The sequence below is a fragment of the Gorilla gorilla genome, chromosome 3, assembly GCF_029281585.2.
Source record: "Gorilla gorilla gorilla isolate KB3781 chromosome 3, NHGRI_mGorGor1-v2.1_pri, whole genome shotgun sequence".
Lineage (NCBI taxonomy): Eukaryota > Metazoa > Chordata > Mammalia > Primates > Hominidae > Gorilla > Gorilla gorilla.
In genome coordinates this window covers 13,175,788-13,195,669 of record NC_073227.2, presented here as the reverse complement: position 1 = coordinate 13,195,669, position 19,882 = coordinate 13,175,788, and the positions used below count along the sequence as shown (strand labels likewise).

Sequence of the window (19,882 nt, the reverse complement as noted above, 5' to 3'; positions counted from 1 at the left end):
CAGCCCTGGGCCGGGGAGCAGAGCCCACAAAGGGGGCCCAGGAAGCTGCCGGCTGTGGAGGTGTAAGAAGCCCCTTACCCTGGAGACCCCCCAACCCTCCGCTGGGGAGGAATGGAGACCCCAGCATCCATTGCTGGCTTTTCCCCTTTGCGGTGATGCCCGACTGTCCTCTGACTTTCCTTTTGTGTGGTCAGCACTGCTGGTGGCCACTCGGGATAACCAGGACGCATTAGGCAATAGGACCAGTTATTTAGAATTTGAAAATGCAGGCTGGGTACGGTGGCTCACTCCTGTAATCCCAGCACTTTGGAAGGCCGAGGCAGGTGGATCACTTGAGGTCAGGAGTTCAAGATCAGCCTGGCCCATATGGTGAAACCCCATCTCTACTAAAAATACAAAAATTAGCTGGTGCATGCCTGTAATCCCAGCTATTTGGGAGGCTGAGGCAGAAGAATCACTTGAACCCAGGAGGCAGAGGTAGTGAGCCGAGATTGCGCCATTGCACTCCAGCCTGGGCAAATTCTTAAAAAAAAAAAAAAAAAAAAAAAAAAAAGCCGTCACAGCTCAGGAACCATTGTGGAATGATGGGCTGGTGCCTCCTGTTGGGGGAGTGGATTCCAGATTCCAGAAGTCTCCAGGTTGGCCCGGTTGGCCCTTCCCCCATAGGGGGTGAGGGTGTTTGCTCAAGGGTCCCCTAGCAGAAAACTCTCAGGCAGGTGCTTTAAGCTTATTCAAAGGTGTGAGAATCCATCTCTGTCTCTGTCTCATTTCCATCTGTCTTTCCCTCCCATTTTCTCCCCTCTCCCTCTCTCTCTTCCTCCCGGTTTCTCTCCCCTCCCTCCCTCTCTCCCTCTGGGTTTCTCCCCTCTTCCTTCCTCTCCCCCTCCCGGTTTCTCCCCTCTCCCTCCCCCTCCACCCTCCTCACCGTTGTCTCCTTTCTCCCTCCCTCTCCCCCTCCTGGTTTCTCCCCTCTCCCTCCCCCTCCACCCGCCCCCACACCATTTTCTCCCTTCTCCCTCCCTCTACCCCTCCCGGTGTCTCCCCTCTCCCTGCTCTCCTTCTCCCCTTCTACTCCTTATTCTCTTCCCCTCTCCCCACCTTCTCCCTTGGGGCAGCCATGCTCTGTAGAGGCCAAAGCCCCTGGAATGCCACTGCCTAGAGATCTGGGGCTGAGTCTTGACCTGGAGGATTGGGAACACTTTTTTCTCAGCGTTTCCAGGCACTGGGAAGGGATAGTGCACAGGGCAGATGGGGTCACAGCCCTGGGAGCCTGGATTCTAGTGGGAAATTGCCAACCTCAGACACTGAGGAGGGGGCTGGATCTCAGGAGCTCCACAGCCCCCGTGGCGGGTGGCCCCTGAATGGGACACAGCAGACAGAGCACGTGCCCACCCCTGCGGGAGATTCCGCTGGATGGTGCCACAGGGATGGCCCAGAGTAGGGCCGATGGGTCGGACCATGCTGTCATGGGGTCCCAGTGGCTCTGCACAGACCAGGGGACAGACAGACAGGGAGGACCAGGTGTGGACAGCTGCCCAGGTCAGACCCGCCAAGGCTCAGAACCACGATGGGGGCAGGGGTGGGGTGGGGGGTGGAGCCCATGGGGTTGCTGGTGGCTGATGTGGTGTGCGAGTAGGAGGTGTCATTGATCCCAGCAGGGGTGGGGGCCCTCTGCCCTCTGAGAGACAGGGAAGAAGTGGAGAGGAGCTGGCTTAGGGAGGCAGAACTGAGATTTTCAAGGTGCTTGTGGGGTGTTTGCTGGAGGTGGGTGCCCCCATGGTCCCAGACTCCCCACCTTACAGTCACCATGGGGGTGGAGGAGGGGCTTGCTAAATGCGGCTGTCCAGGTCCTGTGCCCGCAAGTTCCGATGCAGCAACCCTCTGGGGCAGAGCGCTGAGGGGAGGGGTTGGAGGTCATGGTGACAGGGAGGAGAGACCATCTGTGCGCGGTGGTTTCTGTGCCGGCCTGGCCTGCAGGAGACATGAGTCCACTTGTCCCCACCACTCCATAGGACAGGCACTCACCCCGAAAGAAACAGGCTGGGAGCTAGGCAGTGGTCCAAGGCCTTTATAGGGGTGGGGCAAGGTTGAGATCTAAACCCGGGGCTTGGGCTCCCCAGGAGCTCACTGCCCAGGCCTTCGGGGTCAGGTGTGTGGGTTGGAGGCTGGCAGGTGGAGTACAGTGCCCCACAGACTTCCCAGCCCAGGTCAGACCAACTGCCCAACCTCCATCTGCCCCTCCAGACCTGACCCTGCAGCTGCTGGCTGTGCGGAGGAAGAGCGGACTGCAGGACCCCGGCCTACAGCAGACCCTCCGGGGCCAGCTCCGCCTGCTGGAGAATGATAGCCGGGAGATGGCCCGCGTGCTTGGGGTGAGTAGCCCTCTGGGGCCTGCTCAGGGATGGGAGCTGGAGTCGGGGGGAGGGAGGGGCTGAGGTGCAGTGTCTGAGACCGGGGACACAGGAGGCAGGCCTCAGAGAGCGAGAGCCACTCAGGACAGTGGTGGCCTTGGAGGGGCGGCTGTGATACCCAGTGGGTGGTGAGGGCTTGTTTCTCCCACTTGCTTCGTGGAGGGCACTGTGATCGTCCCTCTGCTCTCCCACAGCCCCAGCAACAGGGGACCTCGAGCTGTCCCTTTCTCCACCTGCCCTCCACCCACAAGGACTGTCAAAGTCTCTTTGATGGGGAGTTAAGGACAAGTGTGAAGTTAGTCTTATTTTTTCTGGTGACAAAGCCAGCCTCCTGCGGGCTTCTGCACATACCAGCCTTCTGGGGAGGCTGGCACAGGGTGTGTCTTGACCTGCCAGACCTCCCCATGGCTGAGGGCTGGGGGCTTGGGAGCTGGGCTGGGCGTTACCACCACTGACTGGGGTTGGACCAGCCTGGCCTTGGCCGGTGCCTCTTAGCCTCTGTGAACTCCGCTTCCTCAGCCACATACTGGGGATGCTTAGAATTATGTTACTGGGGGGCTGACTTGAGGGTTATGTGATTAACTCACACCAAGCACCTGCAGGCTGCTGGACACATAGTACCTGCTCAACACGTGGGGCTGTCGTGCGTGATGTCGGGCACAGGTGAACTGGGTCAGCATGCTGGCTCCGGGTTTGAATCTCAGCTGAGCCACTGACAGAGGTCAGACCTTGAATAAGAAATGGGGCCTTCAGCGGGACATGGTGGCTCACACCTGTAATCCTAGCACTTTGGGCGAACGACGAAGGAGGATCACTTGAGCCCAGGAGTTCAAGACCAGCTTCAGCAACATAGGGAGACCTCGTCTCTACAAAGAAATTTAAAAAGTTAGCCAGGCGTGATGGTGTGCACCTGCGGGAGGGTGAAATGGTGGATTATCTGAGCCCAGGAGGTTGAGGCTGCAATGAACCATGGTTATGCCACTGCACTCCAGCCTGGGCAGCAGAGTGGGACCTCATCTCTAAAAAAAAAAAAAAGAAAGAAACGGGCCCTTATTTTTTGTCTCTGAAATGGAGACTCTAATAGTACCCCCCGACACACACTTCCCGAGTGGAAGAGTTCCAGTGTTAGCTGCTGTTATTTTTTCATGCCCCTATCAACACTGATTAATAGAAATCAGAGGAGAGGGGATGCTGGCGGGGGGATGGAAATCAGAGCTGATGCTGCAGGTGGGGCTGGGGCCACTCAGGGCTGAGAGCACAGCCGAACAGGGACCAGCTTAGGTCGGGAGAAGCGGCGGTCACTGGTGTGTGGGGGATAAGGCAGGTAGAGTGCTGAGGGGGAGGTGTAGAGGGTGAGGAGCCAGGGCATGGGGCCCACGTGAGCTCTGGGAAGGGCAGGGGCTTCTCCCCACAGGCTCTGGGGAGCCATGGCTGGCTTGAGAGCAGGGGAGGAGCTGACTTGGGCTGTGAAGGAATCTGCCCTGGGTGTGTCGTCCCCCGCCGGGGCCACATCTGCAAGATGTCTCTGTCATGTGGACGCTGTCCTCCTGACAGATGCCCCAGAGCTCCTGGGGGCCTCTCGAATTCCTATTTCTTTCTCTTAAGGAATTATCAGCCAGGCTGCTGTCCATCCACAGTGACCAGGACCGGATCGTGGTGACGTTTAAGACTTTTGAAGAAATCTGGAAGTTTTCCACCTACCACGCTCTCGGTAAAGAGGTGACCCTCCCAGAATTGGTCATGGGGACGCCCGTCGGAAGGTGCTGGTTACACACCGTGCACTTAGATTACAAATTGGTGCTTTGTTTATTTATTTATTTATTTATTGTTTTAAGACGAAGTCTTGCTCTGTCGCCCAGGCTGGAGTGCAATGGCGCAATCTTAGCTCACTGCAACCCCTGCCGCCCGGGTTCAAGCGACTCTCCTGCCTCAGCTTCCTGAGTAGCTGGGATTATAAGTACGAGCTACCATGCCCAGCTAAATTTTTTGTATTTTTAGTAGAGATGGGGTTTCACCATGTTGACCAAGCTGATCTCAAACTCCTGGCTTCAGGTGATCCGCCCGCCTTGCCCTCCCAAAGTGCTGGGATTACAGGCATGAGCCAGGAATCTCTGCTTTGGAACAGGCAGGTTCACAAAGGCCTCACTAGCAAGATAGCAACACCGGTGTGCGCACCTGGTGCTCAGGGAGAAATGCCGGGTAGGCGGAGTCGTAGACGGATGTGGGTCTTTGTTACAGGAATGATTTAGGCTGCGCTTCTAGTTGCCTTCACACTCTGCCCTCTGTAATTTCACTCTACCAGAACTTGAGGGAAGCTGCCATCCGGTGGCCTCAGTGCTGACCGGGAAAGCTGTTATTTGAAAGCTGACCCACGTGAGCTCTTCCTGGCACATTCCCTGTTCCATTTGGAGGAATTCCAGGCTCTAACGGAGCCTCCCTGGGGATCTTGCGACACCACCCTTGATTTGAGGGCTAAGTAAGTTAGGGAATAAGAATTGTAGCCACAATTCCCCAAGCACCGGTGAGCAGGGCTGAGGCTCATCCCACTGTGGACGTGGGCTTCTTGATCCGGTTCTTGGAGGAAGTGGCTCATCTGTGGCTGCCCATCCACAGTGATGGCCATTGTGGGGGGATGTCCATCCAGAGGGCAGCAGGCTTCCTGTCCCCCTCTTTCAGAGTCCACTCTACGCTGAGTGTGGAGGCAGGATTCTCACATCACTTGCCTGTGCCTTACGCTTGCACCGAGCCTCCTAGTTCAGCTGCGGTGAACGAAGGCTCACTGCCCCAGACGAGAGGGGGGAGCTCGCAGCATCCCAGAGACAAGGCTTCACCTGATAGAAATGGAAACAGATACCAGCTCATGATGCGGGGCGGGGCTTGCACATGGGCATTTCAGACCCACCTTGCTGCTGGCCCATACCCCCTGCGGCCTGCACGGCCCCCGACCACATGGTCTCCGTCTCACAGAGGGGAATATGGAGGCGTGGAGAGGTCAGATAACTTGACCACGGTTGCCGCTGGTGGGTGGTGGAGCTGGGCTTGACCTCTCACAGCCCGGGTGGTCAGGCCGTGGGCTGCTGTGTGTAGCCAGCACTGTGGGCACCCCAGGGCATGTGGGTGTCTTCCATGGTCTCCCTGGACCTGGTCAGTGCAGGGCTCGGCCGACCTGGGACCACACAGGCTTCCCTGCCTCCCTGCCCCTCTTCTGGAGCCCTCGGGTGACTGGGCCTGGCCTCCACAGGCTTCACTCATCACTGCCTGGCAAACCTGCTCATGGACCAGGCCTTCTGGCTGCTCTCACCCAGTGAGGAGGAGGAGACGGCCATCCAAGTCCATGTGGATGAGAACGCCTTAAGGCTGACCCACGAGAGCCTCCTCATCCAAGAAGGTGAGCGTTGCATGGGGTGATGTCCGAGATCCAGCTGTGCGGGGCATTCCCGGGTCGTGTGGTGACAGCCTGGATCCCGCTGTGCTGAGCATGTCTGGGGCTGTGGGCCGCGGAGCCTCTGGAGGCTGAGGGGTGCTTCAGGCAGGGAGGTGTGCTTGGTGTGGCACTGTCACTTAGCTCTAGAGACCCTGGCTAGCCCCCAGGGACACAGAGGTGCCTGGGAAACAGCGGAAGAGAGGTTCTGTCTAGTGCCAGTCCCCAGCTCGTGTCTCTGACATGGCTGCTGCCCTGGCCTTGTGGCTGGCCCCCGAGTCTGAGGAGGGGACATGAGGCTGTCTTTCCTACCCGACCACAGCAGGAGGGGGCCTGCCAGCAGTGGCTGGGGTCACTGGGGCAGTCTATGGAGGAGGGCCCTGGGGGTCCCACGTTTGGCTCCACATCGCACAGTCAGGGAAACTGAGGCCCAGGGCGAGGGTCTGAGGCTGAGCCAGCCTCACACACCACATGGAGGCAGAGCTGGGACCTCGCCCTGGGCCCACCTCTCCATCTGAGCCCCTTTGGCTCTCTGTGCCTGCAGACACTGGGGGGGCCACTCCTGTGGGTGTTGCCTTCGTTGTCTGTCTGGCAGGGGTGTGGGGGGCAGGGCCACAGCTGCGCCCAGTCCGGCCACCCTCAGTGACCACCTCCATCCTTTTGAAGGGCCCTTCTTTGTCCTGTGTCCTGACCACCATGTGAGAGTGATGACGGGTCCCCGGGATGCAGGAAATGGCCCCCAGGCCCTCAGGCAGGCTTCGGGGGCACCCCAGGGAGAGGCGGCCCCGGAAACAGACTCTTCACCGCCGAGCCCCAGCGTGTCCTCCGAGGAGGTGGCAGTGGCGGCCGCCCCAGAGCCTTTGATTCCATTTCATCAGTAGGTACCGGCCTTTGCTGCTCTGAGAGCTGTTGGCCTCGCTGAGACTCCCAGGCCCGGGTCATCTGGAGGTCAAGGGGATGGACAGGGAATGGTGGGGGCCCCGGACAGACCTGGCCATGGCCTTGTTCTGCTGCTTCCCAGCTGTGTGGCCTCAGCAAGTTGGCCCGCCTCTCTGGGCCTCTGGCCTGCCAGCTGCATGATAGGCCAATGACATCCACTTGGCAGGGCTATCCTGGGGTTCGATGGCACAGGAGATGTGGCATGAGCTCTCACCAGGCTCATCTGAAAACCTTTTGAGGAAGCTACATAAAACATGCATATCCAGAGTGAGAAGGCACACGGGACCCACAGATAGAGCCAGGGGATGTGAGGACAGGTGACATGCAAACTCCTGTTCACTTGCTGAAGCGGGGGGCATTAACTTGGGTTGGAGCTTCCTGGTAGCCAAAGCAAAGAGAGAACCTCAATCTCTTGATTTGCAGTGTCTCAAGTGACAGGCTGTGGCTTGGCTTCTCTCATTACTGAGACCCAAGAGGAGCTTCTCCTAAGAATCCTTCCTATGTGCTCTGGCCAGTGGTGTCCCAACAGGGGACACTGAGAGTGTTCTGCCATCTGGGAAAGAGGGATTGTCAGTCATCTAGTCCAGCTTCCTTTTTTTTCTGGCTGAAGGAACTGAGGCTGAGAGAGGAGTGATCTGTCCAGGTTACATGGCAAAGTCACAGTGGTACTAGGATTTGAATCCAGGCCTCCAGAGCCCCAGGCTGGGATCTCCCTCACCCCTCACTGTGTGGAGCTGGGGGAGGCAGGTGCTTTGGAGGTCTGCAGGGTTCCAGGCCCACAGGGGTGGTGGTGTTTCCAGGACAAGGGCCCTAGGCTGAGGGGTGCGGGGCTCCCTGGGGGCAGTGCCACATGCACGGGGCCTGAAGGCCACACACCTGGGCAGGCATGTGTGTGTGTGTGCATGTGTGTGTGTTGGGGGAGGCAAGGGACCTGCTCAGGTTGCTGGGGGCTGCTGGCCTGTCCAGTCTCTGCACAGGATGTATCTGCCCCAAATCTGAAATCCCGCAGCAAAGACCTCCCTCTTCCGGCTCCAGGTGGGCTCTTAGGATCCCCCAGGACCCCATCGACGATGCCATGGGTGGCCCTGTGATGCCCGGCAACCCGCTGATGGGTAAGTGTTTCCATGGGCCTCTCTTTTTTGGGGAAACATGTGTGCCAGGGAGCAGCACCAACATTTTGGAAGTTGCCCTACATCCTCCCTGAGCCAGAGAGATAGCTATTAAGTAGTGCAAGAGTAATTGTGGTTTTTGTTATTACTTTCAATGGCAAAAATCGCAATTACTTTTGTACCAACCGAGTCTTCTCCAGCTTGTGAGGTCATAACTGACACTCAGGAAGCTCTGGGGGCTGGTGCAGCCTCACAGGATGCTCAGTGAAGCTGCACCAGGGCCCCTGGCCACTGTCTCCAAAGAGCTCCCAAACGCCACTTCTCAGACAGTGCAACCCAACAGTCTCAGACTCTAGCCTTCTGTCACCATGGGAAACGCCTGGAAGGCCCTGGGCCGAGGTGGGCTGGCGCTGGCTGAATTTGCCACGTGCACTAACAGAGGACTGTGACCGCGTCCTCTTTATGAAAAGCTGGCACTGCCAGCAGACCTTCTCCTTGGATGCCGGGTCCAGCGCTTTTTGCTCTGTGGCAAGCTGCCGGTGTCTGGATGGCCTGTGCACCTGTCAGAGCTGCCGGTGTCTGGGTGGCCTGTGCACCTGTCAGAGCTGCCGGTGTCTGGGTGGCCTGTGCACCTGTCAGAGCTGCCGGTGTCTGGGTGGCCTGTGCACCTGTCAGAGCTGCCGGTGTCTGGGTGGCCTGTGCACCTGTCAGAGCTGCCTGTGTCTGGGTGGCCTGTGCACCTGTCAGAGCTGCCGCTGTCTGGGTGGCCTGTGCACCTGTCAGAGCTGCCGGTGTCTGGGTGGCCTGTGCACCTGTCAGAGCTGCTGCTGTCTGGGTGGCCTGTGCACCTGTCAGAGCTGCCGGTGTCTGGGTGGCCTGTGCACCTGTCAGAGCTGCCGGTGTCTGGGTGGCCTGTGCACCTGTCAGAGCTGCCGGTGTCTGGGTGGCCTGTGCACCTGTCAGAGCTGCCGGTGTCTGGGTGGCCTGTGCACCTGTCAGAGCTGCCGGTGTCTGGGTGGCCTGTGCACCTGTCAGAGCTGCCGGTGTCTGGGTGGCCTGTGCACCTGTCAGGGGGACTAAAGCCCCATGCAGGAGCCGGGTGGGGAGTAGGTGGGGCCGGGGGTTGTGGCTGCAGAAGGAAAGGAGGAAAGAGCCTTGGCCTTGGAGGCTGATGGCCGAGGCTCATTTATCAACATCTCTGAGCCTCCATTTTTCTCACCTTCAACAGAGGGATAAAAACATCCCCTCTGAGGACCACATAGACATTCCCTCCCTCATTGCGGAAACCAAGCTTTACTACGAACCTCCTAGTAACCAAAAGATGAATTCCCCATGGTTCAGGGTGGCTGGCATCAGCCCTGTCTGCCCTCTCTGGCCCCCATTTGGTCTCCCTGGCACTCACCATGTGGCTTTCTTCCACAGCTGTGGGCCTGGCCTCGGCATTGGCAGACTTCCAGGGCTCGGGGCCCGAAGAGATGACCTTCCGAGGTGGCGACCTCATCGAGATCCTTGGGGCGCAGGTGCCCAGCCTGCCCTGGTGCGTGGGCCGACACGCAGCCTCGGGCCAGGTGGGGTTTGTGCGGAGCAGCCTCATCAGCATGCAGGGCCCCGTGTCCGAGTGAGTGGCTGGAGCCCCGCCCCTTTCCTGAACCCACCCCCATCTCACCTAAGGGGACGTTGCCGCGTCCACCTGGCTCCCCAGGTAACAAGCCTGAAAGTCACTGTGGACGACGCCTAGTCTCTTCCCTTGTCCTCAGGCTGCTGCCCCCTTGGCCCCAGTGCCTGACTCCAGGGTTCCCTGGAGTCCTTTCTCCGGGCTGCTGCAGGGAGAGCGTTCCCTCGAATGCACACCTGCCCATGTGCATCATCTTCCCGTGGCTACCGTGATAAGGCACTGCACACCGGGGGCTTAAAGCAACAGAAATGTGCTTGTTCAGAGTTGTGGAGGCCAAAAGTCTAAAACCAAGGCCAGAAGGGCCACATTTTCTCTGGAGACTCTAGGGGAGGGTCCTTCTTGCCTCTTCCAGCTCCTGGTGGCCGTGGGTGTTCCTTGACTTGTGGCCACATCACTGCACTCTGCCGCCGTCTCCACGTGGCTGTCTTCCTCTGTGTGTCTTCCGTATTCTCTTCTTAAAAGGGAGCCCATCTCCTAGCGCCCATCCAACTCCAATCTGACCTCATCTTAGGTGAACTAATTACATCTGCAAAGATCCTTTCTCCAAGAAAGCTTACCTTCTGAGGTTCCGAGAGACGTGAATTGAGGGACACGATTTAACCCAGTACACACGTTGCTCTCCTCCGTTAAGCCCCAGGAAGCTTCTGGGCCCGAACTTGCAGGCCCCCATGGGCTGCACAGAGTACCTTGTGCCTTCCAAAACTGCTCTGGTTGACACGTGTGTCCTTCTGCCTGGGATGCCCCCTCTCCCTGAACCCCGTGTTCTCCTGGGGCCTTCCATCAGCCCCCGTGGCTCCTCTGGGGGGGCACTTTTCTGGCCATATGCCTCTTCCTATGTGATTTGCACGCCACCCATGACCTGCCTGCTCCCAGCCAGGGAACTCCAAGAGAAGAATTCCCTGGTCACTTCTGTGTTCTCACTGCCCAGTGCGAGCAGCAGCAGGGGGTCTTTGGAGAGGAGTCATCTGTGCCCATCCTTTGATGGAATTCTGTTTCCCTGGCCTTGACCTTGTTAAGACCTCAGTCAAGGAGCCCAGAGAATGTGGGTGCGTGGAGAGGCCACCTTCTGGGTCATGTGACCCTGGTCCTGGCCCCACCAATGAGATGCTTGTCTTCAATGGTCCTGTTCAATGTTTGGGGCTGCGACAGACCAACACCTCTCAGACCAGGTCTCAGAGGCCATTTGTCACCATGCTTCATCAAGCCATTCACTTGTTCCCCTCATGGAAAGGGTCCGTCTGCTCTGGTACCTCTGGCACCTGAGCATCAGAGGCAGCTGGAAGCTGGCCAGGCCATGCACTGATGGCAGGAGCTAGACCAGCAGTTCCCAAAGCATGTTCTCACACACTGCTCCATCATAGACTTCATCATGCCCTAAGGAGTGGGGAAAAGCTTTGTCCCCATCCCTTGTGGGTGATCCCAGGGATTCCCAGCACAAACAAGGCATCTTTTTCCTGTTGAAATGCCTTTTCCACACTTACTTAACCTCCAGAATCCTCCACAACACTGTTTGCTTTTGGCTGAGCTGGTGTTCCATGGGACACTCTTTGGGGATCCTTGGTCTAGCTGAGCCCTACCATCTCCAAGGGAGACCACAAATTCTCAACAGGTCACTGGGGGCCGTGTGAAGTCAACATGTACTGAACTTACAAGGGGTCAGAGAAGAGCCAGGGAATGAGCTAGTTTGTTCCCTTCCTTTAACCCAGAAGGATGACGGGGCTGGGTGCCATTAGTCCTGTTCACAGCTGGAGAAATTCTGCTTCTCTCATTCACTCAACAAATGTTTGCTGAATATCTTTCCTATTCCAGACCCTGGGTTTTCAGCTTTTAGTTAATGAACGACCTGGTAGCTCTTCTGTTTTTCTTTTTCTTTAACTTTATTTTTGACACAATTTCAGACTTAGAAGAAAGTTGCAAAAAGAGTATAACATTCCCACACGCCCTCACCCAGATTGCACAAATGTTAACATGTTATGACATTTGCTTTATTACTTTCTCTCTTTCACTTCTATTTTTTTCTAAACCCTTTGAGAGTAAGTTGTAAACATGATGTTCCTTTACCCCTGAATAATGCAGTATGTGGTTCCTAAAACCAGGACACCTGCTTACATAACTACAGTACAACTGTCGAAATCGGGAAATTAACGCAGATACAATGCCATTATCTACAGATCTTATTCAGATTTTGCCAGTAGCCACAATGATGGCCTTTGTAGACAATGAAAATTTCAGACCACATGTTCTATTCAGATGTCATGTCTTGCCTCCTTAATGTGAAACAGCTTTTCAGTCTTTTTTTGATGTTTTTAAAGAATGCAGGCCTGTTATTTTGTAGAATGTGCTGTAAGCTACTCTAAGTTTTTTTAAAATCTGAATAAGATGCATTTCAAAGTTTCATATTATACTGGTAATTTAGTCCTATAAGCAAAAATTGCCTCCTTTCTCCTCCCCTCTCTCCCTCTCTCTCTGTTTCTTCCTGTAGTTCTTCTCCCTGACTTTATGAGAGTGCCCTGAGTGTATGTTGGGCACTCTGGGGAGCACTGAGGTTGTACAGAATCAGTGGGAGTTTACAATGTGGAGAGATTGGATTGGTTCTGTCTGCAGCTGTCACAGGGGACTTCATAAGGGAGGGGACATTTGGAATGGGGCTTTGAAGGCTGCCTAGGAGCTCACTGTCCTAGGACGCCATTACCTGTTTACATCTGTTGCAGCCTTTCCTGCTTCTGGGTATCTGCTCCTGGCCAGACAAGGCACCCCTTGAGGTCAGGATCTGTTTTTTTTGTTGTCGTTGTTTTTTTTTTCAGACAAAGTCTTGCTCTGTCGCCCAGGCTGGAGTGCAGTGGTGTGATCTCGGCTCACTGCAACCTCTGCCTCCTCTGTTCAAGTGATTCTCCTGCCTCAGCCTCCCGAACAGCTGGAATTACAGGCTCATGCCACCACGCCTGGTTAATTTTTGTATTTTTGTAGAGATGGGGTTTCACCATGTTGGCCAGGCTGGTCTTGAACCCTTGACCTCAAGTGATCCACCCACCTCAGCCTCCCAAAGTGCTGGGATTACAGGTGTGAGCCACCATGCCTGAACTTGTTGTTGTTGTTGTTGTTGTTGTTTTTAAATCTCTGTCTCTACCCCTGGGCAGAGAGTAGTGCTCCGAGACTGTCTGTCCGTCAAATCAAGGAATGGAAATGTGCTTAGTGTGAAATGCTGACTTTGCAAATATGTTATTTTGAATAAAGCACTTTATTTTTTCCAGGTTGGAAAGTGCGATTTTTCTCAATGAGGAAGAAAAGTCATTCTTCAGCGAGGGCTGCTTTTCTGAGGAGGATGCCAAGCAGTTGCTGAGGCGGATGTCGGGCACCGATGTCTGCAGCGTGTACAGCCTGGGTGCGTGTGGGTGATGCCTGTGGTGGGGCCGCTGCCCTCCCCTTTCCCTTCTGCAGCCCCTGCTGCCCTCGTCCATCCACAGATAGTGAGTGCCAGCCCCTGGATGCTGAAAGGTAAACAGACAGAGGCTGCCGCTGCCTCCAGGGCACATAGGGGCTGCAGACAAGCCAGACAGGAGAGAGGATGGGTGAGGAGCTGAGGGCATGGGAATGTGGCCCCTGAGACTCCGGTGGGCACCAGGGAAGCCCTTCCTGCCCTGACCCCAGGCACCTGCCTGAGACGCTGGGCGAGGGAGAGGGTATGGGTCTGGTTCTAATTTGCCAGCCCTGAGGGCTCCTGTTTGGGGCCCAGCCGTCTGCCCACTGCGCTTTGCCTGGGTGAGAGTGACTTTTCTCCTTGTCACAAGAGAAAGAACCCAGACTGTGGTGTGGCCTGGTCACCTGGCTGCCAGGGAGTGTCATGGTGGGACCCCAGGGCTGCCGCCTCCTAAGGACAGAGATAGTCCCTCTGACCTCAGTGCCCCTCTGTGTGCGAAAGCTTTCTCTGGGGGCTGCAGTGCAATGCATAGATGAAGTTGGCATGTCATCCACAACATAAAGAAACATGGCAGAGGCCATGCTATCTGCTGGGTGTAGATAAACACAAACATGTGGCTACACACCCACTTTTTTTCTTTTCTTTTTTTTTTTTTTTGAGACAGAGTCCTGTGCTGTTGCCCAGGCTAGAGTGCAGTGGCATGATCTCGGCTCACTGCAACCTCTGCCTCCCGGGTTCAAGCGATTCTCGTGTCTCAGCCTCCCAAGTAGCTGGAACTACAGGCACGCGCCACCACACCCTGGAGTAGTTTTGCATTTTTTTATACAGACAGAGTTTCGCCATGTTGGCCAGGCTGGTCTCAAACTCCTGAGCTCAGGTGATCCGCCAGCCTCAGCCTCCCAAAGTGCTGGGATTACACCTGTGAGCCACCGTGCCCAGCATCTACACACCTACTTGTATACCTATGTACACACGTACAAACACAGACGTAAACACACAAATACACATGTAAATACACACTGTGTGCATGCACACATGCACTCACAAGTATACACGCACACACACACACACACCCATGCAGACATGTGTGCACATGTGCCTGCAGAGGTGTACACACACATACACACATGTGCATGCACCTTCCTCACAAGGTGTACACGCACACGTACATACATATCCATGCACCCCCTCACACACATATGCACACACATATATAAACAGATACACTTCCACACACACTTTTTTCCTGCTTGCTCGATGACATGCATTACAAGACCTTTTCTCCCACCAGTATTAGAGTTAACATTTGTAGATCCCACAAATCAACTTCCCTTCCTGAATGGACAAACTTAGACTTGACCTCAGCATATCAAGGCTCAGACCCCCTGGATGGTATCTCCTGTCCTTTTTAGGAAGCAGGTTTGGGACCCTCCACACTGTGGGGTGTTGTGGGTGGGGGCATTGCATGGTGCAGGTGTCATAAGTGGGGGTGTTGCAGGATGCAGGTGTTGTGAGATGGAGGCATTGCAGGGTGCTCCCCAGAACTGCACACCTGTTATCCCAGTTCACAGCGCTTGACGCTGTCCACATCTCCACATCTTTTTACAGCTATTTCTCACTTGACCTCCACGGAAACCCAGTAAGCAGTTAGTGTCAGCCACTTTACGGGGGTGAAACTGAGACCTGGGAGCTGCCTGCCCTGGGATGAAGAGGGTGGGGGTGCACTGGAGCAGTGTTGATCCCTGGGCTGCCGGACTCAGAGCTGCTGCCTGTTCAATGCGCCCTGCTCCCTGATGGAGCTGAAGGAAGCCGAGAGCGTGCTCCCCACTGATGATGGGAGGATGTCCCCAGAAGATAGGAGAGTGGAGTCCCCACAGGGGTTGGGTGGGGTGGAGGCCTGGAGATGCTGGAACATGAGAATTATCTGGCCCATTGGCTGGTGCCTCTCCCTCAGGTGTCAGGAGTGCTCCTATGCTGGTTGCACCTGACCCTGCAACACCTCAGCCCGCAACACCTGCACCCTGCAACACCCCAGCCCGCAACACCTGCACCCTGCAACATCTCAGCCCTCAATACCTGCGCCCAGCAATGCTCTCACCCTGCAACATCGACACCAGCTCAACCTGGCAGGGGACCAGAGGTACTGGCTGGGGGTGTTGATTGCTTCTTTTTTCTCCCTTGCCAGACTCAGTAGAGGAAGCTGAGACCGAGCAGCTGCAGGAAAAAGGTGGGTTTGCCAGTGGCTCAGGCTTCCTCTGGTTATGAGCTGGGCCTTGGGGTAACGCCAGGGGAGGTGACAGAGCTGAGCACGGTGGGCATTGGGTGCAGCTGTCACCCCTCTGTGGTGTGGGCTGGGGGCTTGGGGGAGGTTGCCTGAGGTGGGCCTGAACCTCCCGTCCACTGTGGCACTGGAGGCCGTGGGGTCCCGCACTTCTTCCAATGAACATGCTGGCCCCCGCCTGGTCCCCGCCCGAGGTGGAGCATCCTTTCCACTGCTTGGGTCCACTTGTAGCTGTGGGTTCCTTTCTCATGACCTGGAGAAGCTGCAGCTTGCCCTCTGCTCTGCCTCAGAGATGGGAGGCCACACTGCCCTCAGCGGGTGGCAGAATTCAGAGCCTTAGGTTGCAGGGGCCTCAACTGAGGTCCCTCAAGGGTCTGCTCCTTCCTGAGGGGCTGATTCAGGGAGACCCTTCCATCTCCCCTCTACAGCTCTGTCTCTTCCCCTCACACAGGGTCCGCATGGGGAGAGCCTGGGGATGTGGACACCCCAAGAGCCCTCGGAAGTTCCCTGGGAATGGGATCCATTCCAGTACATTTGGGATGCAGGCAGGAGGTCCCAGAGGAGGCCTGGAAGCCAGTGGGGAAGGGAAGGCTGTTGTAGGTTTGCCTGGGGGAGGCGGTGGATCCACCCTCTGCCGAAGTCCCTGGAGCAAAGGCGAGTGACTCTCCAGCTGCCCCCAAGGCCAGGGTAATGGCTGGGAGGGGCGGTTTGCCTCTGCCGGGCGGGGGAGATTTCTCAGCTAATCTAGTGTAGTCAAGTCAGACATTTGCCTCTAAATCATATTTAATTTTTTTTTAATTCCAAGGCTTTAGAGATGAATAAGGAGACAGTTTGTAGTGAAAATATTTTTTACATGTGAGCTTGAAACAGAGAGTCTATTTAAATCTACATTCTTTCCTTCCCAGTAATGTCTCCTTTCCTCCCAGGTTTTCCAACAGGAAATGCGCTTGTTTGCTCACCTCTGGGAGGGGGCTTTGGCTGGGAATCCACCAAAGCCAGCAGGCGCCAGCGGGCTGCATGGGCAGCCTGGCCTTTGTTAACCCTTTAGGAACTGCGGGCTTCAGGTTTTCAGACTATCCAAGGTGAAGGTGGCCACAGGAGCCTGGAAGCTTTCCCATCCTTCCTGCAGGGTTGGTCCATTTCCCTGCATGGAGCTGGGTCCATGGCTACAACATCCCTGTCCTCTGCCGTGGGTGGCTTTACCAATTTTGCATAGCAGCTTTTGAGCTGATCAGTAGCTCTGACTGGCTGCTGAGGATTTCATGGATTCCTGTACCCCATCGGGGGGCCCGGTATGCTGACAAAAATTACATTTGTAGTTGTAGTGCTGCATACACTTGGGTGCAGTTAGAAGGCTTTGATTCTTTCTAAAGGGAAAGGCATCTCTGAGGGATCACTGAGCTGACACATAGTCTCCTAAAACCATGCTGTCAGGTAGGCGACAAAGGAGGACAGGAGGGTGATTTCGTAGGAGAGTCGGGCCATGGGCCTGTGTTTTCCCTGTCCCCACAGTGCTGGAGTTCCTATGTGCTCCAGGCCCCGGGTTTGCATTGCACATAATTCTCAAGGGCTCATGGCAAGCCGGTAGGGCGGTATCATCTGGAAAGTGCTGCGCCGGGGACACAGAGGCTGGGGATGCGGGGACCCTGCCCCCAGTGGACCCAGGACTCACTGCTGGACTCTAATCTGTCTAGGTGTTTTTGTGACTTGCAGAAATACCTCCACCTTGCCTGAGCCCGGAGCCACAGGAGACCTTGCAGAAGGTGAAGAATGTTCTGGAACAATGCAAGACCTGCCCAGGCTGCCCCCAGGAGCCAGCGTCCTGGGGTCTCTGTGCGGCATCCAGCGTCGTGAGTTTGCAGGACCCAGAGGAGCCCTCCTTCTGCTTGGAAGCTGAGGACGACTGGGAGGACCCAGAGGCCCTGAGCTCACTGCTGCTGTTCCTGAATGCCCCCGGGTACAAGGCCAGCTTCTGTGGCCTGTACGATGTGGCACTGCCGTGGCTGAGCAGCGTGTTCCGCAGCTTCAGCGACGAGGAGGAGCTGACTGGGCGCCTGGCACAGGCCCGGGGGGCGGCCAAGAAAGCTGGCCTCCTCATGGCCCTGGCCAGGCTCTGCTTCCTCCTGGGGCGGCTGTGCAGCAGGAGGCTCAAGCTGTCCCAGGCCCGGGTGTACTTTGAGGAAGCGCTGGGGGCCCTGGAGGGCAGCTTCGGGGACCTGTTCCTGGTGGTGGCTGTGTACGCCAACCTGGCCAGTATTTACCGGAAGCAGAAGAATCGGGAGAAGTGTGCACAGGTGGTGCCCAAAGCCATGGCCCTGCTCCTGGGGACGCCCAACCACATCTGCAGCACCGAGGCGGAGGGGGAGCTCCTGCAGCTGGCGCTGCGGCGGGCGGTGGGTGGCCAGAGCCTGCAGGCCGAGGCCCGGGCCTGCTTCCTGCTGGCCAGGCACCACGTGCACCTCAAGCAGCCCGAGGAGGCCCTGCCCTTCCTAGAGCGGCTGCTGCTTTTGCACAGGGACTCGGGAGCCCCAGAGGCCGTGTGGCTCTCAGACTGCTACCTACTCCTGGCTGACATCTACAGCCGCAAGTGCCTGCCCCACCTGGTGCTGAGCTGTGTCAAGGTGGCCTCATTGCGGACACGGGGCTCACTGGCCGGCTCGCTGAGGAGTGTGAACCTGGTGCTCCAGAACGCCCCCCAGCCCCACAGCCTCCCTGCCCAGACTTCCCACTACCTCAGGCAAGCGCTGGCCTCCCTGACCCCGGGCACGGGCCAGGCGCTGCGCGGCCCCCTCTACGCCAGCTTGGCCCAGCTGTACAGCCACCATGGCTTCCACGGCCCGGCCATCACCTTCATGACGCAGGCAGTGGAAGCCAGTGCTGTTGCCGGAGTCCGTGCCATCGTGGACCACCTGGTGGCCCTGGCCTGGCTGCACGTGCTTCATGGGCAGAGCCCGGTGGCCCTGGACATCCTGCAGTCTGTCCAGGATGCGGTGGTGGCCAGCGAGGACCAGGAGGGTGTGATTGCCAACATGGTGGCCGTGGCTCTGAAGAGGACCGGCCGGACGAGGCAGGCAGCCGAGGGCTACTACCGCGCCCTGCGGGCGGCTCGTGACCTGGGCCAGCAGAGGAACCAGGCAGTGGGGCTGGCCAACTTCGGGGCCCTGTGCCTGCATGCGGGTGCCAGCAGGCTGGCCCAGCACTACCTCCTGGAGGCCGTGCGGCTGTTCTCGAGGCTGCCCCTCGGGGAGTGTGGCCGGGACTTCACCCACGTGCTCCTGCAGCTGGGCCACCTCTGCACCCGCCAGGGCCCGGCCCAGCAGGGCAAGGGCTACTACGAGTGGGCCCTTCTGGTCGCCGTGGAGATGGGCCACGTGGAGAGTGAGTGCTCCAGTTCCTCCCGCGTGCCTTCCGGGGCCACTCGGGTCAGGGCACACCTGGGGTTTGTGATTTAGACACAAGCGGTGGTTTTTCCACCACCGAAAGTGCTGAGTCATGGCAAACAGCAGATGTTGGCAAGCGCCCTGGAGACAGGCAGTTCCCACGCAGGGCCAGGCCCTCTGTGCCCTACTGGGGGAGCCAGCTCCTCCCGGTTTGCCCAGGGACCATCCTGCCTTGAGCACTGAAAGTCCTGCATGCTGGGAATCCCTGAAGTCTGGGCAACGGGCGGTGGGTCACCCTAGACATAACCCTGGAAGCGAGGCAGCCTCCGCTGAGCTGGGACTTGGGGCCCCTCCATGAGCCAGGCCCTGAACGCCGGTGCTTGTGCCCATGTTATCTGCTTGGCATCTCGGCAGCCCTGTGCACCTGTCATCCCACTTCACAGAGGACGCAGGGGCGGGTGGTTACCCAAAGCCGCAGAGCAGTTTATGCAAAAGCAGCTGGTTGTGCAGTGTGCGCCAGGTCCCACCCACAAATGGGGCTTGTGGGGTCCTTGGGTGGCAGGGGCTGAGCGTGGGAAAGTGAGCTTCAGGCCAGAGAAGCCACAAAAGGGTGAGTGGCGTGATGGCGGGGCAGCTCTTGGCCCCGGGTTAGGGAAGGCTCTTTAGTCTGGGACCAGAGGGTTGAGAAGATTAAGTCAAGTAATACGTGGTGGGTGAGGGGCTGGTGGTGTAGCCTGTGTGAAGGCCCAGGGGTGAGCGAGTAGGGGTGAGTGAGCGGGGGTGTGATGGGGCTGAGTGAGCCGGGGTGTGAGCGGGTGAGAGGGGATGAGTGGGGTGTAAGTAGGGGTGAGTGAGCAGGGCCTATGCAGGGAGGTGCAGAGTTGGGCGTGGGTTGGTTGGGTGCTGGATGGTGAGAAGCTCTGCTGGAGAGCTAAGCAGGGCCTGGGGCCTCAGGCTGTGGCTTGGCCTTTTCCCCCAGGGCACTGGGGAGCCATCTGCCCAAGGAGGAGTGGGGGGGTTCAGACCCAGGCTTCTTCCCCAGGGCCATTCTCTGACTGGAAGGAGACCCTCCAGAAACCCAGCACCCCAGCCCCCACTGCAGCCTCCGGTGGGTCCTGGCACAATAGCCTGTGGCACCTCCTACGAGGCCCTCTCCGGGGTGCTGGGGGATTCAGACTTGGAAACGCAGGCCAGGGAGCAGGGATCATGCTTCCCTGTCTCCCCACCCCGCGTTGAACAGTCGAGAAG

General features: G+C 57.4%; 1 protein-coding gene across 4 annotated transcripts in view; it reads left to right on the top strand.

Annotated features, from left to right (window-relative positions):
- SH3TC1 (SH3 domain and tetratricopeptide repeats 1) overlaps positions 1 to 19,882 on the top strand; it is a 62,103-nt gene that overhangs the window by 28,030 nt on the left and 14,191 nt on the right. For all 4 annotated transcript variants that reach the window (XM_055385379.2, XM_055385377.2, XM_055385380.2 and 1 more), the window contains exons 4-12: positions 2,245 to 2,372; positions 4,017 to 4,122; positions 5,653 to 5,799; positions 6,499 to 6,709; positions 7,807 to 7,883; positions 9,303 to 9,498; positions 12,807 to 12,937; positions 15,159 to 15,200; positions 16,968 to 18,632. In XM_055385379.2, coding sequence (XP_055241354.2) covers positions 2,245 to 2,372; positions 4,017 to 4,122; positions 5,653 to 5,799; positions 6,499 to 6,709; positions 7,807 to 7,883; positions 9,303 to 9,498; positions 12,807 to 12,937; positions 15,159 to 15,200; positions 16,968 to 18,632 — 2,703 coding nt within the window. The remainder of the gene's footprint in view (positions 1 to 2,244; positions 2,373 to 4,016; positions 4,123 to 5,652; positions 5,800 to 6,498; positions 6,710 to 7,806; positions 7,884 to 9,302; positions 9,499 to 12,806; positions 12,938 to 15,158; positions 15,201 to 16,967; positions 18,633 to 19,882) is intronic.